This window comes from Nothobranchius furzeri, chromosome 8 (genome assembly GCF_043380555.1).
Source record: "Nothobranchius furzeri strain GRZ-AD chromosome 8, NfurGRZ-RIMD1, whole genome shotgun sequence".
NCBI classification, from domain to species: domain Eukaryota; kingdom Metazoa; phylum Chordata; class Actinopteri; order Cyprinodontiformes; family Nothobranchiidae; genus Nothobranchius; species Nothobranchius furzeri.
The window spans coordinates 77,692,821-77,718,169 of record NC_091748.1 but is presented as its reverse complement, the minus strand read 5'-3'; the positions used below and the strand labels follow the sequence as shown (position 1 = coordinate 77,718,169).

Below are 25,349 nucleotides of genomic sequence, written 5' to 3'. Positions count from 1 at the left end.
CCAGGGTGTACCCCGCCTGATTGTCCGTTGACCGCTGGAGATAGGCACCAGCCCCCCCGCAACCCCACGTGGACAAGCGGGTTCAGAAAATGGATGGATGGTGTTAATATTTGACTCTCAGAACTAAATCTCCGTGATGAAGATAAACCTGGATCATTTGTGTTTGTTCTTTGATAAACGTGTTGGAATTATCCCCATCCGTTCCATGGTTTTGGTTCTGGGATTCTTCTTTGAGGTTTCTGAATCAGATCTTTTACGTTTTTGTTGTTTCTGGTGTTTGAACGGTCTTTGTGCCCTTTGACCTTTATGAGTTGATTGAGAGTCCTCTGAGACCTGACTGCCCTGCTCACCTGCACCTGTTCATCTCAGGTCATTCTTGTTTCTGCCCACATGGACCTGATGTGACTTGATCCGAGTCTTCTAAACCACCAAGAAGACCGTCTCATTTTGGAACAGTTACATTTACTGAAGTGAATCGTCCTGTCTGCTGGACTGTCTCCAGCCCTGAAATGTTGATATAAATCAACAACCTTTAGGATTGAGGAGGGAAACGTCATCCAGGGTGCAAAAAACCTGAAACTGGCCTTTCTAACCACATGAGGATAGGAAACGTTTACCCACAAGTGTCAGAAAATGATCAAAATGGTATTCTGGAAGTGATTCCAAGTGAAGTAAAAATGTCAAGAAGAACCTTCTGACATCATGGTCCACCATCCTGCAGCTTCCAGCTGCTGCCTGCAGATCCTGTGAGAACGAGAGAAACCTGGAAATCTCAGTTTTGTTCAGTCATTTAAACTAATCACATGTTGTTCAGGTTTCATGTGTTTTTATACATTTTCAGTTTCAAGCGGGGCATGTGCTACCCCAGGCCACTCCCTGCACACGCCCCTCATTCCACCCTTTTTATGGGTTTTATTGATGCATGAAAGGCTTTGGATCGTGTAAACTAAAAAACTACAGGTCAGGGGGTTAAGTCCCTAATTAGGATTTATCCTGCTGGTACACTCACCAGTCTGTTAAACGGGGTGCTTGTGTGTCCTCTCCTTTTAAGGTTTGTAATGGAGTTAGACAAGAAGGTATTCTGTCTCCTTTTTTTTTATGTCTATACGTACGAGCTGTCCAAGCGGCTCAGTGACTGGAGAACTGGATGTGTGGTTGGAGGGACAATAATAAACCACATAGGTATGCAGATGATGCAGTGATCTTCGGTCCGCACAGTGCTGGCTCTCAGCAGCTGCTGAGGGTCTGCTCTCCGTCTGGGTCAGAGTTTGACATCATCGTGAGAAGTAAGGAGGACGGTAAGCTGGTATTTCCAGGCTTCTCTGCATCAGGTGGTGTTCTTGAACCATGATTAAATATCTGGGACTGCACATATCTGCTGATCTGACAGATGATGTGGACATCTACAGACAGCGCTGCCTACTGGATGCACAGGCTAACACTCTGATGCGCAGGTTTAGATTGTGTTCTTTTCAAAGTGAACTGTAAATGAACACATGACAGCATCATTTTCTCTTGGGGTATTTTTACAACTTTCTCTGCAGCAGACAGTAACTTTAGCCCAGTGTAGGTGGCCGTGACCTAGAGAGCTGCTATCCAGCACGTTTCAGTGGTTTTCCTGCTTTAACAGGTTAGATTAGCTGTTCAGCAGCTAAGCTATTTGCTGCTGATTAAAACCAGGTGTGTTGATGCAGATAAACCTCTAAAACATGCTGAATACTAGCTTTTTAGGGCCGTGGAGCCGAACCCTGCAGCTAATCTAATGCTATGGCTAACAGCTACTCACCATTCAGTGCTGGTTCTGTTGGGTCGGCTCCGGTAGTTTCAGGCAACTCACAAGCTCAAAACAATAAGGCTCAGGTCCGCTTGTCTCCTCCAAATAGACTTGGTTCCTTTCTTCTCAAGTGTCTGGGTAAGGAGGGGGAGAAACGTCCTCCACTTCTAGTGACTGCTCAGAGTGAAGGGAGCTAGCATCGTCTCATTACCCATCCGACTTTGTCACTGCCGTGGCTCCGCCCTCTCAGTCCGCCAGGCAACGCCTACTAATGTTGCAGTTTTTAAAATTGATACGTGGGTGGAGAAGGACTCTGAGGCAGGCTTGACCCGCTCTTTAAGCGCACAGATGTACACTGCCCATGATGGTATGGTATCCCTCAGAAAGCCACACCTTCCTCAGATACAAAGCACTGTGAATAAGAATGTTCAAAACTCTTATGTGAGGTGAATATTAACCTTAATATGTATTTTATTGTAATGTGTTTGAGAGTAAACATTGATTAACTCGTTAAATCAACGCAAACTGATCATAAGATCTGAAATGGATCGTTGTAAGAGCAACATTCACTAAAAAGCCATCATTGGTTTAAGCACAGCTCATTCAAACATTTGACTTAAACATCTTGCTCATTCATCACAAATGATTATTTAACTTATAACTGTAAATTCATGTAGGTGCTTCAAGTATTCTTGATTTTTATTTAAGGTGAGGAATCACCAGTCTGACTTTTACGCAGAGAGTGCAGGACCTTGGGAGGCTGCAGTGAGGAACAATAAGTGGGCAGAGGTCGTTTTGTGCGTCTGGATCCTCCAGCTGGTGCAGCCTCAACGTTCAATTCAATTCAAAAATACTTTATTAATCCCAAAAGGAAATTCAGTTGTTTCAGTTCACACAATTCCAAGATCAGACATACATACATAGATGCATGACAGGAATTGGTGACTGTGGTCATTCGCAACACGAGTCGTGCTACCGTTATAGATCAAGAGGGTTTATATGAGGATTGAGTCGGGGGAGGGAAAAAAAGGCACTTCAGAGTTACCCCGACAGAGAGGATTGCTTTGCTATGCAAAAAAACACCTCAGACAGAAATGCACACAGACTTCAGACGATACACAACATGAGTATCCACTAGGTGGGGAGGTAGGGTTGGGACTCTCCTCACTTCAGTGCGTGCAGCCGCAAGAGCAGCGCTCATCACCTCCGTTTGGACATGGGAGGGAGATAATGGGTTAGAGGGCACATTGGCTCCTAGATACGGTTCCACGGCCTTCACCGGTCACAGTCCCGCCCAGGCTGGGATAGGGAGAAATGGTTTCCATAGCGACAGCAACATTCCACATTTCTTCTGAGGGGAGTTTTCACTTCAGCCTCACAGGCTTCAAGGGCACCAGATTCAGATAACAAGAATTGTTTTGGGTACAGACAGAGATAATTTCCTCTCTGCCTTACAGTTCTGTCGGTCTTCAACCCCTCCAGGTCCCAATAATGGTATTATCAATCCGTGCTGATCTGTCAACTCTCTCCTTGATCGAATCAACCTTCTGTGCCAGAGTCTGAATCTCAGCCAAAGTTCCAAGCTTACGACTCATTTCGACAATTATATGAGTCTGTGAGTTTACAGCACGATGCATTCCATCCCTGAGCTCCGGGAATAAGCCAATATTCCTCAAAAGCTCATTAATTTTCCGGTATGCCAGGTAACCGCTCAGGCCAAACAGCAGGAATCCCGGCACCAAAACGCCAAATATCCAAACATCTTCAGAATCCTCTACTGACAGTTGAGACAGGCATATCAAGTTCCACTGTTTCCAGGAGTCCATGATATACCCAGCTGGCTCTGTCCCAGTTTCTAGCGTGTATGAAAGGTTATACTGTGTCAGTTAGATGGTGAAAAATTGACCCCTTTGATACGTGACAACCCCACAGTGGGATCTGCCCTAAAACTACCCATATAGTTGCTCTGTTAGTGTCAGTCCATGTGGGGAATTCAGGGGTCTACCCAGTTCAGTTCCTCTAGGTGAGTTCTGAGGGCACCCCACAGTGGGAATAGCTAACCACAGTGGCCCTTTGTTGTCAGCCCATGTAGGGAATCCAACAGTCTGCCAAGTGCCTCATGGGGATTTCTACGGGCACTCCATAGTATCATGTGCCCAAAGACCACCCACAATTGCCCTGTGTCAGCCCAAATGAACAATCCAACAGTTTTCGCAGAAGAATTTCTCAACGTGACTTCTATGTGCCCAAAGACTACCCACAGATTGAGTGATTTTTGGGTTAAATTGGGCAGAACGCTGGATTTCCCACATGGACTGACACCAACAAGGCCACTGTGGGGTGGCCATAGAAATAAGCACAGTTAACACATAAGTGCAAACATCCACTGGGCTGGCGCAGGGCCTCCCACAAGGGCTCAGAATAGATGGATTTAGGCAGATATATGTCGGTGGGTGGCTCTGAACTAAATCCCAAAGGGGCCCACGTGGGAAAAGACATATAAACCCCATTTAAACTTAAGATCCTCGTGTGCTAACTCTGGGGTGAGTGTAGATTTTCCCTGCCTATTCACCCCAGACACAGCCCACTAAAGCCCATGGTGGGGCCAGAGGAGCACGGTTGCGGGGTGTCTTTGGACTCTCCAAATGATGGTGCCCACATGTGCCCTACATAGGTCTGACTGTGGGCAACCCTTCGTGGGTCACACTTTTGCCCAGAGAGATCCCACATGGGGGCCCTAATGGGCATGTTTGCATCCCTCTCCAACATCAACTCCATCCCGTTCCAAGCTGCAATGTTGACAGAGGAGTCATGTGCGCGGAAGGTTGCGGGTTCAAGCTCCGTCTGTTGCTGTCGTTGTGCCTTTGGTCAAGACTCCTTACCTGCTGGTTGTGGTCAGCGGGACTGGTAGCATCTGCTCATGGCAGCCCCGCCTCTGTTGGTATGTTCCACGGCAGCTGTGGCTACAATGTGTGTGTGTGTGTCTGGGTGAATGACTGTTTGTGTTGTAAAGCACCTTGGGGGGTTGTCTGTTACACCACATCCTAAAGGTTCTGGGCTGAGATCTGGTGTCCGTGGAGGTCGTATGAGTCCAGTAAACCCACAGTCATATTCTAGAAACCAGTTAGAGACATGGTGCATTGTCCTGTTGGACATAGCGTCAGAAGATGGCCCATGTGGTTTTAAAGGGATGGACATGGTCAGACAACACTCAGGTGGGGTTTAGGTGGTACTGAGTCCACAGTGGGACAGGAACCACCATCATCACATTACCACCATGCTGAGGCGTTGATACAAGGCGGGATGACCCAGCTGAGTCCAAACTGATCAGACCAAGAAAGGTTTTCCAATCTCCTCTGGTCCAGTTCTGGTGATCCTAGGTGAATTGTAGCCTCAGGTTCCTGTTCTTAGCTGCAGGAGAGACACCTGGTGCGATCTTCTGCTGCTGGAGTCCATCTGGAGCAGCCGCTGGTTCTGCAAACCTTTGGAACCAGAGGGGATCTGTTGATATGTTTTATTATTCTTGTGGGACGCCTCATGATTTTTTTCAAGCAGCTGAACTGGCGTTCCTAATAAATACAGAACTTTAATAATAAACAACAGATGAATCCAATTTAAAGCAAATTGTTTGAAATTATAAACTCCAGATGAAACACGTGCGTTGTCTCTCCTCCTCCTTCCTGTTGAGGGAGGAGCGCACCTCCTCCGGCTCAGTCGAGCGGCGGCTCTCCTCCGCGCGTCATGCGCACATCCTCACGCACCGGACACCGGAGACTCCCGACACACACACCGACACCGAGCGGCTCACTTGACGGATTGTTGTAATTGACCAGCAGAAGAGTTTTTCTAATTTAAAGTTAAACTGAGAACTCTCTTCATTTATTCACTTTCTTAACTGTCAACGACAATGACTCTGCACCGGAGGACGGGTTCCGGAGGCTGGAGGTTCGGTAGGACGCACCTGGTTCTGATCCTGCAACTGACGATTTGGGAAACGGTGAGCCCAGATTTACTCTAAATTAGCAAAGCTGCCGCTAACGGCACACAGGCGTCACTTATTATTACAACATTTAATAAACTCCTAAATAAATGTTTTGCGGTGACATTTGCAGTTTTATCATGTTTCACGTTTATTTTCTCTTGCTCCTGCAACATTTTGCAGTAAAACTGTTAAAATGGCGCAAAACGGGTGAAACCTGCAGAATGTTTTTCTAACGTTATAATGAAGTTAAGTAAAACTTTTATGTGGATTTATGAGCTTTTCTCTGCTTTATTTGGCCTCATGGTGGAAAGTTCCTGTGATTTAGGACCATAATTCCCTGGATGAAGACTCACTCTGCTCTGTTATTTCCCCTGGAACCATCAGATCTAATGAACAACACACCGCCCTCTCTGTTTCCAGATAAACTTCTGACGCTCCTTCGCTCTTACGCAGATGTATAATAAAACACGTCCACCTTAGAATAAATCAATGAGAGGATGATGCCTCCTGCGGCTCCATTACGATGGATGCGCCTGTCTCTGCTGTCGGCTGCAAAGAGAATATTTTTTGCCTTTTCTTATAAAATGCATAAACTGGATTGAAATAAAAATAATCCAGGGTGAAGAGGAATGTTTCTGATAGATTTTTCTGAACCTGGTCCTCTTAAAGGCTGCAACTTCTAACCTGTTGAATTGTTTCTGCAGTAATTTGTTCTCATGTTGTTTCCTTAATGGTAAATTGAAGAATTAAATAAAAACTTAAGTAGACGTTCCAAATAACTGAGAAGCTGAAATGAAATTTGTCCTCCTCCGGTTTCCTGCTGCTGACTCTCTTTTGAACCCTGACATCAAATTAGCCTCCGCCCCCGTCTGCAGCCGGGGGCGAGTCCAGCCTCTTCCTCCTCAACGAGCAGCAGGACCATCAAATCAATTCTAAAGGCCACAGGTAGCCGGAGCAGAGAGGCCCAGCCCGGAAGATGTGATGTCACGTTTGCCACATCCTGCTGAGGCTCCCTTCGATGTGATCGGATTCTTTTATAGGATGGAGAGGATGCTTCTGACTCGTGGGAGGAGAGAATGCTCCTGGAACCCCCCAAGGCGTTTTACAACACAGTCAGACATTCACCCATTCACTCTCTGGTGGGAATGAGCTACAATGTAGCTACAGCTGCCCTATAGGGCGCACTGACAGAGGCGAGGCCTGCTGTACACAGACGCCACCGGTCCCTCCGACCACCACCAGCAGGCAAGGTGGGTTAAGTGTCTTGCCCAAGAACACGACAGCAGCGACAGACTGAGCAGGGCTTGAACCTGCAACCTTCCGACAACAGGGCGAGCACTTGACTCCTGTGCCACCGTCACCCTAAAAGAATATGACAGATCATCTCCAGACTCCGGACCTCTCTCCCCCTGAGCCTGAGAACAGTGGACTCAGTGGCCTCCTTTAAACTCACCTGTTCAGGCTTTGGTGTGACCTCCATCACCCTCTCCTTGTTCTGCTCTCCCTACCTACTTCTGATTTCCCTCTTTCCTATTCTCTCTCTCTCTCTCTCTCTCTCTCTCTCTCTCTCTCTCTCTCTCTTTAAATTTTAAATCATTTTTAACATGTTAATCATTTTCTAAATTCTTTTTTATATTTTAAATTATTAGTTTTTGTGAAGCGCCTCGGGATTTTTATCCTCAGAGGCGCCATAGAAAAGATCTTTTCTTCTTCTAAAATATAAAAGAATATAACATAACCTTATGTTGATTCATTCAATCCTGCTGCGTAATCAAGACTCATTAAAATCATTTTTCAGACATTCGTTGTATAAAACAGAGTATGATTGTGATGGACCTGTGAAGTGAGGAATTCCTTCTGTGAGACCGGACAAGAGTAGTTTATTAAAGTTGGAAAGTTGAGTCTTGTGGAGGACTTTGTGGCTTCCAGACACACGCAACACTTCTTCTGCATAAATAAAACCAACACAACCTCCTCATCAAGATCTGTTCTTCATGGCTGACCCTGCAAGAACCGTTACACTTCATTTATAAGCATCAAATATCATATTTTAAAGCGGGTTTGAAGATCAAAAGGGAGATGCACATTTTAAAGTTGACATCAGAGATGTTCGACGGCAGAGACACCGTTAAAAATGCCTTTTGGCCTCGGCATTGGTTCACTGACGCTGACGTCATAGACATTTTCTGTCTACGGAGGATTTTTATTTTTATTTTCTGGAACTGAAAACTATCGATTCCACTGTGGTTTGACAGGAAGATGCCCATGACTCCATACAAAACTAAAATAATTCAAAACAAAGTAAAGCTTTGTGGATTAATTTGTCTCTAAATGAAATAATTATTGGTTTGATGTAAACAACACGAATAATCTGTTTATTTAAAATCAATAACAGAGTCTAATGTACTCTCTTAACATTTTCACACTAACATTCTCGTGTATTTTCTGAGTCATACCATACATTTGTGACATTTTTAATGTTTAGTGAGTTTATTCATAAAGTATTTTATTTACCTCTATGCTCATATTTACCAAGAACAAATAGATTTACATCATCAGCAAAGTATAGTTGGGTTCCGTTGATGAATGGAATAAAAGGTTTTTGTCCGATAACTCGTCTCTGTGGCACTCCACGGGTAACGTTACTGAGCTCTGACGCAACATTTTCTATTTTCCAAATAATCATTCAGACAAAATGTGTGTTTGTCTTATTTCACACCTTCTCCAGCTTCCCTTTAACTCATTCGCTGCCAGCCGTTTCCTGATCGCTAAAGCCCTTCGCTGCCAACGTTTCTCACTGTTTTTACTGTTTTTTTCTTAAGAGTCACAGAACATTGCACGCTAGGATGATGTCGACGCCAAAACAACCAAAACAAAGAGGAGACTCACCTCTTACATCAGGAAAAATCCGCGCGTTTCGAGCGTTCTTTCATAATCTGTTGTTGAATTGTGATCGGCAGAAGCTTTTCCGGTACGCGCCTCACTTTTTTTTTACAGCGGCGGCCCAAAACAATCTCCTAACACATGGATGTTCTGCTTCCTGATCACGTGACGTGTGACGTACGCGGATGAAGATCGGCTTTAGAGCTGAGATGTTTGTTCTCACGGTGCGGGGGCTCGTCCGACGCCCACACAGTAAAGTCGTCATTTGCAGTGAATGACTTAAAATCAATGGGATAAAAAAAAAGATCAACTCTATTTATGCATTTATTCTGGTGACGACTCGTCCGTAAGTGAGATGAAAGAGGAAATCAAATATTACTAAAACTGTGCTCATTTTCATTTTACAACATTTATTAAAATGCTTTTATCAGAGAGCCAGGAAAGGGCTTTTATCACCCTTTGACCCGCGTTTCTGACATTCCCCAGCCTTTGAGCAAAGCTAATTGACTTGAGTCCTAATTATCACTCGGGGACAAGAGTGGGATTCATCTCCCGTAACCCAGACACCAAACTACATGTCACCCAGACAGGAAGCCGCTTGACCGACCAGAAACGTCTCAGTATAATTTACCCGAGAGTCAAAAGGCTCCAGCTGTAAATGCAGATTGAAATCATCACACAGACTCGCGGTAATGATGTCACAGACCTTACAATAATCTCTCCTTTTCATCGCCGAGACGATTTAGATGCAAATGACGGCGGCTGACCTGAGCCGACCCCCGCCCGCCCGGAGAGAAAGACCCCATCAGGACAACGACTGAATCAAAGCGTTAGCATTCAGGCTGCAGGGTATGATAGTTAAGGTCTTCTGTCTCCGGCACAATCAGACTGTGTTACCCTTCATGAGGTGAAGTTATTAAAACATCTGCCAGACGCGTGAGTCACTTCAGATTCTCCTCATATCATCAAACAGCTAAAGAGCTCGTTCTGGGGCCCCGGAGGACAGATGTCCCGTTATTATCTCGCTCGTTTGAGAGGGCGGCTCTGACTGCAGTGTGTTCATGTAAATAAGGGGAGTTTGTAGACCACCGGGCTAAAATAGATAACAAGTGTTTAGCTTTTTACTGGAAACTCTTCTACAGCAGGCAGGCTGATGAGGGATGCAAACGCAGGAATCTGCAGCCGTGTGGTTCAGAGTCTAACGGGATGTTTCTGTGCTTTTCAGACGGAGTCCATGCACCCAGACTGCGCTCTGGTGGTGCAGCACATGGAGGCTCAGGAACAATGCAGCCAGGTTCTCCAACAGGAGGAACACAACCACACCTCCAAAGCAGGTCAGAGTGCTCTTCTTCTGCCATGGAGAAACAGATAGAGGAGGTGGTCGTGGAGCAACCAGCCGCTCCTCTCTGGGTTTAACTGGCTCTGTGCTGGGAGGCGAGGGAATGACTGGGATTACTCAATCTCTAGTCCGAGATTAGCATCAGTGTTTTCACTTTCATAAGGTTTCTTTATCTTAGCTCAAATAAAGCAAAATAAGTTTGTTTCAGAAGTTAAAAACATCTCGTGTTTTTTTTTCCTGTTCTTTTGCTTCCATGAAACCAGAACCGAGTTGTTATTTTAGCTCTTTTAACCATTTAAACTCAAATCCCCATCAAACCACTTCTGGCCTTGAAGCTAGGGTAGACAACTCCCTTCCCCGGGAGCTCGTAGCCAACATGTTTTAGTCGTTTCCCTGCTTCAACACCCCTGATTAGAATCAGCAGGTCTTCTGCAGAGCTTGATGAGCTGCTGAAGAGGTGAATCAGGACCGCTGGAGCAGGGAAGCGTAGCCTAAACCACCACGTTGGAAGTCTCCTAGAGCCACAGCATTTCGTTTTTTAATGAATAAACTAATATTTTATTGTTCAGTTTCAAGTTGAACCTGCTAAACAAAATATTAAATCAGCTAAATTTTTATTTAAGAAATTCTAAATGATTTTGTAGTTGTATTAAACTGTGACATCAAAGTGGCCCAGCCGAGGGACAGTTAAAGGGTTTCTGTCCTATTCTAAATGTTTGTGACTGTGAGACGTGAAGACGTTTGATTAAAGAACAGAAAAGCGTCCGACTCCCTGGGTCTGATGGGCCAGTTGATTCCTGGTTTCTGGGTTTGATGAACAAACTTGAGTCCTTTATCATAAACAAGGACAGGTTCTGAGTCAGGCTTCAGTCACGTTTACTGGAGTTAGTCGGGTTTTACGGCCGAGCTGCTTCTAGTAACAGTCAGAGAGGGTTTGTGCTCCCATCTGCCAAGTCACTAAAAAAACGTTACATTTGAAAACAGACCCGTTTTCTGCTCCAGCCCGCCTGGTTCGAGGGCTGACTCAGCTGTTCAGCAGCACGTATATGGCGCGGTATGGGGGCCAAAATTAAGACTACTGCCCAGCAGCAGGAGGATATATAAATTCTGAAGCAAACTACCGACCTGATTAATGATAAGCTGGCGCCGGTAACTGAGAGGCTGGCGCTGCTTACTGAGGAATAGCACCTTTACCAGTGTTACTACTAGATGCACTAGGGACTAGCAGCCCTCGGCTGGTCATTGACTGGTTCACACACTCCCTGTGCTGTCTATTAGCCTGGATAGGCTAGCGTTAGCCTGGATGGGCTTTTGTTAGCATCGGAGAGGCTAGCCATTAGCGTGCCTAGGCACTAGCTGGATTTCCTACCTCCTTGACGGACCTTAAGCATGGATAGGCTGGTGTTAGCATCGGAGAGGCTAACCCTCCGCTTATCCGGGTCCGGGTCACGGGGGCAGCATCCCAACTAGGGAGCTCCAGACCGTCCTCTCCCCGGCCACCTCCACCAGCTCCTCCGGCAGGACCCCAAGGCGTTCCCGGACCAGATTGGAGATGTAACCTCTCCAACGTGTCCTGGGTCGACCCGGGGGCCTCCTGCCGGCAGGACATGCCCGAAACACCTCCCCAGGGAGGCGTCCAGGAGGCATCCTGACCAGATGCCCAAACCACCTCAACTGACTCCTTTCGATGCGGAGGAGCAGCAGTTCTACTCCGTGTCCCTCCCGAATGTCCGAGCTCCTCACCCTATCTCTAAGGCTGAGCCCGGCCACCCTACGGAGGAAACTCATTTCGGCCGCTTGTATCCGCGATCTCGTTCTTTCGGTCATTACCCAAAGCTCATGACCATAGGTGAGGATTGGGACGTAGATCGACCGGTAAATCGAGAGCCTGGCTTTCTGGCTCAGCTCCCTCTTCACCACGACAGATCGGCTCAGCGTCCGCATCACTGCAGACGCCGAACCAATCCGCCTGTCGATCTCCCGATCCCTCCTACCCTTACTCGTGAACAAGACCCCGAGATACTTAAACTCCTCCACTTGAGGTAGGACCTCTCCCCTGACCCGGAGTTGGCAAGCCACCCTTTTCCGGTCGAGAACCACGGTCTCAGATTTGGAGGTGCTGATCCTCATCCATCTGCACTGACAAAACGAAAAACGACTGTGAGCGGATGTACATGTGCTAAATCTGGTGTTGAATCAACAATTACAGAGAAATATTTAGCAGGTTTGAGTTCCTCTGCAATCACTTGCTTAGTTTTTTCACCCTTTATTGAAATAAATTCTTCACACACAGGTGATGACAAGACAGACGGCTTACCTCTACCCTTATTGTCGCCTTTCTCAAGGCGCTCCTTTAAAAAGGGCCAACTCCACTATGAGTTCAAGCGGTCCCAAATAGTTCCCATTATACTCAAAGCCCAGCAGCTCGTTGTCACCTGGAAACGGCAATCCTCTCGATCCCAAAAGCGTAATAACAGCCACCGCATGTCTGAGGACTTCTTTCTAGCACTGCTGTTCTGACTCACGCTGTCGGGCAAGAGAAGCATCGCTCTGCATGCATACTCCGATCTGTGTAATAAAGACAGCATGTCCTGTCTATGTTCTGCACTCTTTTCATGACCACTAACCCTCTCCGGATGTTTCCAACCCCAGAATCCACGGATAAATGCATGCTTTCGGGATGACAGAAGTTTGCAGGCACAACAATAAACTGATCCAGTTGATGGCGAGTAAAGGAGCCATTCCCTTGGTGCAGTATGATCGTTTGAAAGTTGGAAGTGAAGCAGATCTTTGGTGAGGAAGCGTGTCCTACTCCCAAGTGTGGACTAAGACACCGATGCAGGATACTTGGTGGCCCGGTTCAGGAAAGCTGCAGGCCGTCGGTAAATCGCTTTTTCTCAGAGCTGCTCCGTAACGGTCCCACAGTGCAGGATCCCGAGGGAGCAGAGGCGTTGAGATGCAGGAGCTGTTCCTAGACTCGACGTGACTCAGGCGGCAGCGAGGCTTGAGATCCGCCATCACTGCTTCCTTCTGCGGTCCGACTCACTGCCTCTGGTTTGCTGCTGGATGTTGCTGCTGGCTCTTTGCTCTCCAGGCTGTGAACGTAAGCTGATGCTGGCGGTGTGAAAAGGCCTGGCTAGCTGAGTTGTCCTCGTTGTTGACGGAAGCTGACCCACTGAAGGAGTAACAGGGTTTCTTCTTCATGTGGAAAGGTGGAGAAAAGAGTGCCCGGGCGGGATTCAATCCCCAGACTCCCGGGTCAGAGTCACGCACGCTAACCAGTCAGCCAGAGGTATAATCCCCGTAGCCAAGTAGCCAGGGCGCTTGATCAGTCGGGATACAGTGACACTCACCCTGTCGCACACGTTCTGCGTGTTGATGCTGAACGATCGTCGTGACAACGCCTGTGTTTGGAAATTAACGGGCAAGCACCGTAATCAGAAGCACGTTTTGTGTAATTTTCATAACAAGACTGCTACGGCGGGTCATACAGAGCTACATGGCACACCGGCGGGACACACACACGTTTATTTCTCAGGTTTGATCAACAGAACAGCTCCTCCCCCGCCGCCGTATCTGCTCGGTCTGTCCCCCGGCCGGCTCCTTGTCCCCGCGGTCGCGCGTATAACAAAAGCACAAAAATCATTAGATGGCTTTAGCTCGTTTGTTTCTGGACATGTGAGGCAGATATATTTCTATTATATTCTGTCATGTGTCACGGTTCCTTCCGCTCAGCCACCTCAGACCCACAACTCACCCACCCAGGACTCCAATACCCAGCATTCCCCTCACCCAGATCTTCCTGTACATGTCACACCTGGAGTCTACTTGGCCACATCCGCCAACGCCATCAGCATTCAGTCATCGTTCGTGATGCCGATCGACTCGATCAACCTTCTCAACTTCACGACTAAGTCAACCTTCCTTGTTCCGGAGTGTCACCGCGACCTCGTCTTCCCGTCCCACCAGTGAATCCTCTCAGTCTGACGTCAGGAGACTTTGCCCGCCACCATGTGGGTAGTTCATCCACTAGAATTGGCCCTCAGCGTATTTTATCAGCTGCAGACCTGTAAAACTTTACTGTCCTACTGTAGTTTATTTGTGCAGCCTACAGCTCTACGTGTGTTAACCATGCTGATGGATTCTATGTTGCCACTATTTAGCTCTGTTTGTTGACGACTAACAGATAAACACAACGACGGTCATCAGGGAGGTGGGGCTTCATGGCCCTCCAGCCAGAGGCCAGAGGCCAGGGGGTGGGGGTGTGGACGTGTGATGTCATACTGCACTACGTTGCACCTCTAAGCCATGCTAAAACTCCATTGTGATGCATCAGAGGCAGGATAATGGGATGTGTGACATCAGAGGCAGGATAATGGGATGTGTGACATCAGAGGTTTAAAGCGGTCTTGGTATCCACGTTACTCTGGACCTTCTAAAGAACTTTTACTGTTTTTATTTGTAATTTTGAAGCTTGTTTCCTGCATTTTAGTTCTTGAATCTGATCCTTTTTAGATAAATGTTTATTTTTGTTTTGGACCTCTGACTTGGTCAGACATCAAAAAGAGCTCCTCAAAGTTATGAAACATGAAAATAAAGCGTTAGCACCTTTGAGTTAATTCCTAAAGAACAGAGGGATAAAAGCATGTCATTCAGCTGATCTCTGACCCTCGCTCAGGTTTTGCAGGACTAATCTAGTCCAGATAGTCCTAAAAACACCTCAGCATCTTCTGAACAAACCAAAAGTGTCTCAGAACCAGATCTGGGTCCTGGATAAGAAGACAGTCAGACTGTTGGATGATGGACCTCGCTGATTTCCCACGCAACTCCTTTAGTTTGTAAAAAGGTGTTTTTTTAATTTTGTTGTTCGACGTGATTCTGATCCAGAACGCTTCATGCAGCCAGCCTGCTGATTGCACTTCCTGTATCTAATGACTGCTTTTCTTTAATCAGAAGCAGAGAGAGCTCAGCTGCTTCCTGTTATCAAATCACCACCTCTCAGCCTCCCAACAATCAAAGGGAGTAATCAGGTGAGAGAAGATGTGGATTAAAGAGGCCAGTGCGAAGCTCTCAGGTAGATCCAGGCGAGAAGCTTCCTTCGTCTTTTCTTCGGCTCCTCAGACAAAACAAAACACTCGAACAGCTCATCTTTCTGGGTGACTGTTCTTCATTTTCCATCGGAGCTGACGTCTGAAAGGCGTGTTTACTCCACCTGAAATAATCCTTGTTTTAAAGAGTTCGGGGCTGAATCCGGTCGGGCGAGTGTTCCTTCGACCTGTCTGCTGCTGATAATTAACCAGATCGTTTGTGTTTGAGCACAGAGGCGATGGCCAGCATCAGGTGTGGGATCAGTTCCAGTCACGCGCTGAAATGTCAAGAAAAGCAGATTATAAATTCATTTTTCTTTGCAACTGCCTGCCTTTTAGTGATAAATATTTTAAACAAGGGTGATTACTAATGAGCTGCTCAGATGCATGGAGGCTAACGTTTAATCCACTTTTAATGAGCTTCAAATCCATGAATATTCACCTGAGTTACCACCGTGTAGAGGAGATGTTGGTCAGCCCATGGTGGAAACAAAGACAGATGGAGACTGAGTGCAGACTTTAGATTAGACTTATTTTCTAGATCTAGATCTAGAGCTGGGTGATGTGGCCTCAAATCAATATCACGATATATTGAGCAGTTCACCTTGATCACAATAAATGGACGATAGCAACCCGTACAGCTGCAGTTAGAGGGAGCAGTGGCAGCGATAGTTTAGGTTGAGAAGTCCGTTCTCAAAAAACTCCTTCAACTGTTGGACAACTTTTAGCATTCAATCGCTGCTGCTGGCCTCCATTATCCTTTCTTGGCCTCTGCTGGCCTTCACTGGCCTCTGCTGACCTCTGCTGGCCTCCATTATCCTTTCCTGGCCTCTGCTGGCCTTCACTGGCCTCTGCTGACCTCTGCTGGCCTCTACCGCTGACCTCTGCTGACCTCTGCTGGCCTCTGCTGGCCTCCGCTGACCTCTGCTGGCCTCTACTGGCCTCCGCTGACCTCTGCTGGCCTCTACTGGCCTTCGCTGGCCTCTGCTGGCCTCTGCTGACCTCTGCTGGCCTCCATTATCCTTTCCTGGCCTCTGCTGGCCTCTACTGGCCTCCGCTGACCTCTGCTGGCCTCTACCGCTGACCTCTGCTGACCTCTGCTGGCCTCTGCTGGCCTCCGCTGACCTCTGCTGGCCTCCGCTGACCTCTGCTGACCTCTACTGGCCTCTACTGGCCTTCGCAGGCCTCTGCTGCTCTTCATTGGCCTCCACTGACCTTCACTGGCCTTCGCTGGCCTTTGCTGGCCTCCACTGGCCTCTACTGGCCTCCGCTGACCTCTGCTGGCCTCTACTGGCCTCCGCTGACCTCTGCTGGCTTCTGCTGACCTCTACTGGCCTCCGCTGACCTCTGCTGGCCTCTGCTGGCCTTCACCGGCCTCCGCTGGCCTTTGCTGGCCTTCGCTGACCTCTGCTGGCTTCTACTGGCCTCCGCTGACCTCTGCTGGCTTCTGCTGACCTCTACTGGCCTCCGCTGACCTCTGCTGGCTTCTGCTGACCTCTACTGGCCTCCGCTGACCTCTGCTGGCCTCTGATGGCCTCCGCTGGCCTTCACTGGCCTCTGATGGCCTCCGCTGGCCTTCACTGACCTCTGCTGGCCTCTGCTGGCCTTCACCGACTTCCACTGACCTTCACTGGCCTTCGCTGGCCTTTGCTGGCCTCCACTGGCCTCTGCTGGCCTCTACTGGCCTCCGCTGACCTCTGCTGGCCTCTACTGGCCTCCGCTGACCTCTGCTGGCCTCTGATGGCCTCCGCTGGCTTCTGCTGCCCTCTACTGGCCTCCGCTGACCTCTGCTGGCTTCTGCTGACCTCTACTGGCCTCCACTGACCTCTGCTGGCCTCTGATGGCCTCCGCTGGCCTTCACCGGCCTCCGCTGGCCTTTGCTGGCCGCTACCTGCTGCCTCTGCTTCAACATTTGAATCATCCTTCATTTCCTCATTCAGTTAAATTGAAATCACGACAAGAGTCGTCTCAAGGACCTTCACACAGTAAACATTCCAGTACAGGTCAGGTCATTAAGCCAATCAGTAACAAGTTTTCTATATAAGGAACCCAGCAGGTTGCATCGAGTCACTGACTAGTGTCAGATTCTTTACAACAATCCTCATTCTAAGTAAGCATGCAGTGACAGTGGAGAGGAAAACTCCTTTTTTTCCTTTCCCTTCTTGTTACAGATCGGATGGGTGGAGTCACATGACTCCACCCATCTGATCTGTACAACAGCATGTAAAACATGAACATCCGCAACCCACACACATCTTTTCATTCTTTTGATGTGTTGTTATGGGCAAAATGACGTAGGTAACATAATAGTGACAAACATTGGATAAATGTTTGGTAGATGGCCGACCTCTATCTAGAACTTGTTTCCAACTCTTGTCTGGAATTGAACTGATTTGAATTCTTTATTGTCATCATGCATACGCATAGCAACATTTGGTTGGTAGCGCTCAGCTTAAATGGCACTAAGACCTGGAAGGTGAAAATCAAACATGTCTATGAAATTTGGTTTGCTAATCTGTCTTCTTGCAACAACTGGGAATTTTATAGGACCCAATGTGTGAAAAACATGAGTTAGAAAAAAAAAATCAGGAAAAAACATTTTACAATCAGAAGTTGAGTAAAGCAATAAAACAGAAAATCAGCAGGTAGAATAAGATTCTTCTGTCCGTTACCTCACACCCACTCTGGATTAATCATCTGTAGAGTTTCTAAAACCTTTTTTTTAATCTCCGATAATCAACAGCAAGTGTTTAAAATCCTCGTTTTTTTTTCGTGTCTTTGCCCGTTTCCACACATCTGTCTCCTTTTGCTGCTGACATTTCCACGGTTCGTCACACAGCTCAACCGCTCTGCCCTCTTCATATTCTCAGGTCCTCCTCAGCTGCCATTTTCACAACTAATTACCAGGAGATGGAGCGTGTTGCTGCTCGCTGCAGCAGCCTAATGTCACAAGTGGATTTGTAGGTTTGGTTTGGCTTATAAAGGTTTGTTCACGTATCAAAACATTCATGACGTGTTTTGTTGCAGCACGCCGGTGAAGTTAGTTAGAAATTATGCAGACTGAAGGTTGCAGGTTCAACTTCCTTATACAGTGGGATGCAAAGGTTTGGGTAGCCTTGTTAATCTTCCTGATTTTCCTTTACAAATCATTAGTTGTTCCATCCAGTCTCCTCTGCTTATCTAGAGTCGGGTCTTAGGGCAGCAGCCTAAGCAGGGAGGCCCAGACTTCCCTCTCACCAGCCACTTCGGCCAGCTCCTCCAGAGGAATCCCAAGGCGATCTCTGGCCAGCTGAGAAACCTAGTCCCTCCAGCGTGTCCTGGGTCTCCCTTTAGGTCTCCTCCCAGTCGGACTTCACCAGGGAGGCGTCTAATAGGCATCCTAACTAGATGCTCGAGCCACCTTAACTTGCTCCTCTTGATGTGGAAGAGCAGCAGGTCTACTCCAAGCCCCTCCCGAATGACCGAGCTACTCACTCCATCTCTAAAGCTGGGCGGACACTGTGCGAGTTTTTCACTTTTTTGAACCGATTTTCCACTCGTGCGAGATTCCACAAGTCGTGTAGTGTACGGGGGTTACGAGAGGCGATTAACACCACGTGACCAGCTACCGATCAACAATCGTGAGCTCGCACAAACTTCTGGAGTGTTTGATATTTTGCTCGTCCCTCGTGAGGGTATCGCACTGTTGAAGCGGCGCTGCGAGCAGCTGCGACCCAAAAAGTATCCGAACCGCTCACGGCGCATGCGCAATCCTGCATCAACACCGCTCGCCCGCTATTTCCCTAATAACACACGTTGTTCGTTTTTATTTCTACACGTTTTCTTACAAAGATTGTCAAGAAAGAGTGTTTGTCGTCTTCATGTCAAACTAAACTGATCACAAAACACAGATTTACTTTCTTTATTTCGTTTTCTTCATCCAACCCCCATAAATCCCTGTGTGTCGAAGGACAACAGGCAAACTAAAAAAGTCTGACGTGTTGTGTAAAAACTGCTATTTTTAGCATATTTTAGGTCTGACGTGTTGCTACCAGACGTACAGTGTGAGCACATGACCCGTGAGATCTGCCCTGAGAGGAAGTTGTACAGTTTGAGCTGAAGCTGAGTGCTACGAGTGAAAAAGTCGCACAGTGTCCGCCCGGCTTAAGGGAGAGCCCAGCCACCCTGTGTCATGGTCGGCGTCTGCGTCTTCCCTCATGTGTCTCATTGTGTTCTCCATCCGTCTCTAGGTTCTCCTTTTGTGTCTCCTAGCGCCCTCTTGTGTCCTTGTCTACCTCTCCCTCATGTGTCTCCTTGTGTTCCTCATGTGTCCCCAGATCTGCAGCCCCTCTAGGTCCCCCCCCCAGGTATCCCCCTCCAGGTCATGTGCTCCCTTGGTCCCCCTTAGTCACGCCCCTCTAGTTTTTCTTTCTGTAGTGTTTTCCTTTAGTTTCAGCTGTTCATCTATTAGTCTCTTTTAGTGTGTTTCTTTCCCCCCACTGGGTCTTTAGTTATTTTTCTCTTCTTGTTTTTAGGTTTTGTCTTTAATCTTAGGTCATGTTATTTTTCTTCCTCTTCAACTCACTGCCCTCTCCCTGTTTAGTAATTGAGTTCACCTGATTTCTCTCCCCACACACCTGCAGCTCATCTCCCTCTCATCCTCCCCAGTGTATAAAACCCTGTCTGTGTCTCAGTATTTTGTTGGTTTATTGTTCGTGTCAGACTCGTCTCGTTTGCTCTCTAGCTTCTTGTGTCTCTAGTTCTCTAGTGTTTTTGGATCTCTAGATTTTGTCATTTGGATTTTTGGTTTTTGGCTCCCTGCCTTCTTCAGATTAACTACCTTAATAAAGGATTTTACTTTATCTTCCACCTCGGCCTCATTCATCTGGTATCTGCATCTTGGGTCCTAAACTTCCTCCTACACCAACTCGTGACACCCTGTGGAGAAAACTGATGTAGGCCGTTGGTTGTTATAATAATAATTTTCAGGTGAATTCATCATACAGGCGAAACACCGTGATATTTGAGAAGAGAAACAAAGTTTATTTACAGAATAAGGATTTACAGAAAGTGCAATAATTGTTTAAACAGAAGTAGGCAGGTGCAGAAATTTGTCATATTATTGACCTTTAGAACTAATTATGATATTATATATTTATAAAACGGGTTTGGTAAGCTGTGACCCTTGACCTCCGTATAGAGGTGAATCCAGTTACCAGATAGAGTATTTACGTTTTCCTGAGTGGCCAGTGCAGGGACAACTGTAAGTAAAGTCTTACCAGGTACTCCAGTTTCCTCCCTGTGATGGGGTAGACCCATCCGTCCTGTTAAGGACGACCCTAGCGCACATGCACACAGCTACACGCACATTCACGACCAGTCAGCAACGCCCCCGTTCCGTTTACACTACACAGCTGTTAATCATCGGCACTCTCCCTTGGCCCGGGCATCTGATTTGGATGCCTCCTGGACGCCTCCCTGGTGGGCTTTTCTGGGCATGTCCTACTGGGAAGAGACCCAAAGGGAGACCCAGGACACGCTGGAGTGACGGTTATGAAGGGAACACTTTGGGGTTCCCCTGGAGGAGCTGGCCCAAGTGGCTGGTGAGAGGGAATTCTGGGCCTCCCTGCTTAGGCTGCTGCCCCCGCGACCCGACCCCGCATAAGTGGAGGAAAACGAATGGATGGGTTCCCACTACGCCACAGGCTAGAGCAGTGCCTCCCAACTATTTTTTCCAGAACAAAAACCAGGTGAGGATGTTTGTAGGGAAGTCTGGATGATGCACAAGTTCAGAGAAGATGGAGGACCGGTCACTATGTTTACAATCTGTGGTCACAAAAGAGTTTGTTTATAAAGGAGATAAACAAGGTTTGCTTTTACAGGTCGAGTGTAAGAAAGCATGAAGGCCTTTTCCGTAAAACGTGTCGTCTGAATAGGAAATTCTTTCATCTGCCCTCATTTGCTTGCCGATAGTAATGGACGCTGCAGGATTTTCTGCATATATGTTGATACTTTTGTAAAACATAGTTATAAACGGCTGTTTTTATGGTTTATTTCCTCGTGGCGTCACTAATAAAACATACACCAAACCACAAACACCCTGAGAGGTAAAGGTGAAGCTCACAGAGGACCAAATGTAGCTTCTCTCACATCTGTGGTGCAAAGAAGCAACGTCCTGTCAGAGGTGTCGTGTGTGAGTAACAGAGCTGGAGCAGACTACCTCTGAGGAGAAGATAAAGACCTCACATCCTGGCTGACATTTGATCGATCTAAGACTCTTCTCCTCTTCATGTCCGCCTCACAGAATGAAAAATCTTTCTTCATAACTTCAGCCAGTTGGGCTTTTATCAAATACAGAAATGTCAGACAGGTGAATCCTTGGATTCTGCAGGTGGGACAGTAGAAAAAAGTCCTTAAAACAGTCAGGTCTGACCTTTTACTGCTCGGGCTGGAGGAAATACGATCCTGGAATCGCATCAAACATGCAGCGTTAGCCGTGGTTCCACCGTAGGAGGTTCGGGAAATTTCTGGGAAAGCTGACCAGGAGATACGACGGTGCGATGCTCTCAACCATTGTGTCTTCACTCAAAATCCTCCCTTTTGGGACTTTGCTAAGAGGTCAGCAAACCTCGACTGCTTTCACTCGTGAGGTTCTAACTTCCACGCGCGAGTCCCGTTCGCACGCGCGATGTGGACAATACGCGTGCACATGTGTTGGCGGAATTCTGATGCCATAGCGCGATTGCCCCCTCAGGCCAAAAGCGTAACGGCAGCTTCAATAGTAGGCTCGTGCACGAGGCGCACATGCTGTACGTGCACACTCCTTAACGAAAATAACAGCTGAGACAGTCCCTTTGTGTGTGTGTGCGTGTGTGTGCGTGTGTGTGTGTGTGTGTGTGTGTGTGTGTGTGTGTGTGTGTGTGTGTGTGTGTGTGTGTGTGTGTGTGTGTGTGTGTGTGTGTGTGTGTGTGTGTGTGTGTGTGGCCCGGAGGACAGAGGACAGGAGAACGTGCAGCTAATTAATTAAATAATGTGGTTCTGTACCTTTCTCTTCAGCACAGCCGACAAAGGTTTATGATGGGTCAGTCCTCCTGCATGCTCAGATCATTCCCTTCCCTTGCTTGAAAAATTGATCCAAAATGAAAGTTGAACCCACATCTTTTTTATCTGTGAATTCAATGCCGTTCGGCGAGTCTCAAATAAAAATGTGGGCGTCTTACTGTAAAAAAATATACCATTAATGTAAAAAAGAAACTCTAATTGAACTATGTTCACATCCAGAATCGAATCTGGGTCTTCCGCACGAGAGTCCGCCGCCTTACTAGGTGAGCTAAAGCACCAGTGGCATCTTTTGTATCTGTAACATTTATATCCTTGATGACAGCTGAAACAACGTTCAAAGAACGGTTCAGAGTGAAAATGGCTATTTTGTTGCTAATTAGCAGGAAATATCTAGAAGAAAGTTCTACAGAAAGTAGCTAAGGGTCCTCAGAAATGTAGCTAGCTTTGTCACTAGGCGTTAGGAACAGCGACAAAGTGGCACTGCCTCTCTCTCTGCTGCTAAAGCTACGGATAGCAAATGCTACGGGCGATGCCTGAGCGTGAACGCGCATGAAGCAGCCTGCTCGACCCGAGCATCTCTCTTTTTCTGTGATTTTACAGAAAAACAGGCAATCCCAGTAAAAATGCCAGGGCTCATTCTACAGGACCAGGGCATTGCAGGAGAATGTATGAAGAAGATATTTATTATTTCTATACATGTTTTGGCTGTCACACTTCCATATTGTCCCTTTAAAGATCTTTTATTCTGACAAAGTAGGCCTACGCCGTCCACTCGGAGGACGGGGAGAGTGGCTGTGTGACGACCACACAATGACCAGAAGAAGCTCAGTTTTTTACAGTTCTCTTTGAGACGAAACACGGTGAATTACGGCGTTGGAGGCGGTTTTGGCGGCATTTTTCTGTGTTGGGAGTTTAGAAACGGCGATTTTAAAGCAGAGTCATTGCGACTTTTCTTCATTATTTTATCTACGCTTCTACAGCAACTCTTCCAACTGCACAAATGGATGACGTTTGCCGATGTCTTCTCCCTCAGACCCGGCATCATTCAGGAGTTGCTTCTGGACCTGAGAGATGAACCAGTTTATGGAGACACAACAAACCTCTCAGAACCAGTGGGACCTTTAGCATGAAACATCTGGCTGTGTGTGTGTGTGTGTGTGCGTGTGTGCGTGTGTGTGAGACAGTTTGTCACTGAGATCACCGATCCTTCAGGAATGTGTCGCTGCTGCAGGGATTTACAGAGATTGCATCCAATACTTTCTGCAAACAAGACAGAAGTTACCAGTAATGAGAAATGAAAGGAACACGTACATTAATTCCCTCTAAAACCTGCCAGAGTGTCACAAGTTAGATCTTACAAAGAGGAAGAAGCTTTATTGGTTCCACCAGCCTGGAGGACAGCTTTCTGTGTTTAGATGACAAATGAAGTTGTCATCTGCAGCTCTCTGCAAGTGCAATTATAACGACAGAAAGAAAAAAATAAGGAGAAAAGAGAAGTTCAAAGCCACGTTTGTCCGTGGAGATGTCTGCTTCCTCACAGCTTTGGCAGCAGGACCGGCTTCAGCCGCCAGAGCTGTGTTTTATTATGAATGAGTGGCGCTGACTCTCCGCGCGGCCGACGCAGGATGGAGGAGCTTTGATGCACGAGGCGTTGTGGTGGTGCAGAGACGAGCCCCTCATTACCACCGTCTCTCTCTCACACACACGCGAGCATACCCACACACACTGATCTGGAACATTTAAAGGAGTCAGGTTGGGGGTGAGGTCGGAGCAGCAGGGAGGTCTGAGGTCATCAAACAGCTGATGGAGGGAGATCTGTTGCTTCTACTCCGACGCTTTCCGTTTACCAGAGGTCGGTTTGGGAAGTAATGGATCCATGAGGGAGACCTAGACACTCACCAGCCTCTCCTCTCCTCTCTTCTCCTCCCCTCCCCTCCCCCCTCCTCTCCTCTCCTCTCCTCTCCTCCCCTCCCCTCCCCCCTCCTCTCCTCTCCTCTCCTCCCCTCCCCTCCCCCCTCCTCTCCTCTCCTCCTCTCCTTTCCTCCCCTCTCCTCCCCTCCTCTCCTCTCCTCCCCTCCCCTCCCCCCTCCTCTCCTCTCCTCCTCTCCTTTCCTCCCCTCTCCTCCCCTCCTCTCCTCTCCTCCCCTCCCCTCCCCCCTCCTCTCCTCTCCTCCCCTCCCCCCTCCTCTCATCTCCTCTCCTCCCCTCCTCTCATCTCCTCTCCTCTCCTCCCCTCCCCTCCCCCCTCCTCTCCTCTCCTCCCCTCCCCCCTCCTCTCCTCTCCTCCCCTCCCCTCCCCCCTCCTCTCCTCTCCTCCTCTCCTTTCCTCCCCTCTCCTCCCCTCCTCTCCTCTCCTCCCCTCCCCTCCCCCCTCCTCTCCTCTCCTCCCCTCCTCTCATCTCCTCTCCTCTCCTCCCCTCCCCTCTCCTCTCCTCTCCTCTCCTCTCCTCTCCTCTCCTCTCCTCTCCTCTCCATTCCTCCCCTCTCCTCGCCTCCCCTCCTCTCCCCTCCTCTCCTCTCCTCCTCTCCTTTCCTCCCCTCTCCTCCCCTCCTCTCATCTCCTCTCCTCCCCTCCTCTCATCTCCTCTCCTCCCCTCCCCCCTCCTCTCCTCCCCTCCCCCTCCTCTCCTCTCCTCCTCTCCTCTCCTTTCCTCCCCTCTCCTCCCCTCCTCTCCTCTCCTCTCCTCGCCTCCCCTCCTCTCCCCTCCTCTCCTCTCCTCCTCTCCTTTCCTCCCCTCTCCTCCCCTCCTCTCATCTCCTCTCCTCCCCTCCTCTCATCTCCTCTCCTCCCCTCCCCCCTCCTCTCCTCCCCTCCCCCTCCTCTCCTCTCCTCCTCCCCTCTCCTCCCCTCCTCCCCTCTCCTCCTCTCCTCTCCTCTCCTCTCCTCCTCTCCTCTCCTCTCCTCTCCTGGGTGATCCAGGTTGTTCCCAGACGGAGTTTAGCAAACCTCTAAACTGGTTTTAAATCTACTAAAACCAGTAAAACCTGCAGTTTGTAACAAACGTATTCAAGTTAAAACGACTCATTTTTCTTCACGTCTGCAGGGAAAGGATGTGATTGTGATGATGCTCGTCGTCCTTCTGGAGGATTTGTTTTGTCTTCTCGTTTCAGGTTGTCCAACACACTGGGACAACATTGGCTGCTGGTACCGGGCCGAGGTGGGGCAGGTGGTCACCGTCTCGTGTGCCAACGTGTCCCAGCTGTTTGCTAACACTCAAGGTAAACAAACAACCAGCCGGCTGT

General features: G+C 48.0%; 1 protein-coding gene across 5 annotated transcripts in view; it reads left to right on the top strand.

The window, feature by feature from the left end:
• The window catches only part of ghrhrb (growth hormone releasing hormone receptor b), a 57,099-nt gene that overhangs the window by 844 nt on the left and 30,906 nt on the right, over nt 1–25,349 (top strand). For 3 of the 5 annotated variants that reach the window (XM_015971218.3, XM_015971217.3, XM_015971216.3), the window contains exons 1-3: nt 1–5,771; nt 9,865–9,973; nt 25,218–25,325. The exon at nt 1–5,771 is cut by the window's left edge. In XM_015971218.3, the coding sequence (XP_015826704.1) occupies nt 5,682–5,771; nt 9,865–9,973; nt 25,218–25,325 (307 nt within the window). In that variant the 5' untranslated portion in view covers nt 1–5,681. The remainder of the gene's footprint in view (nt 5,772–9,864; nt 9,974–25,217; nt 25,326–25,349) is intronic. The other 2 variants (XM_054751988.2, XM_054751989.2) reach the window with 2 other exon arrangements.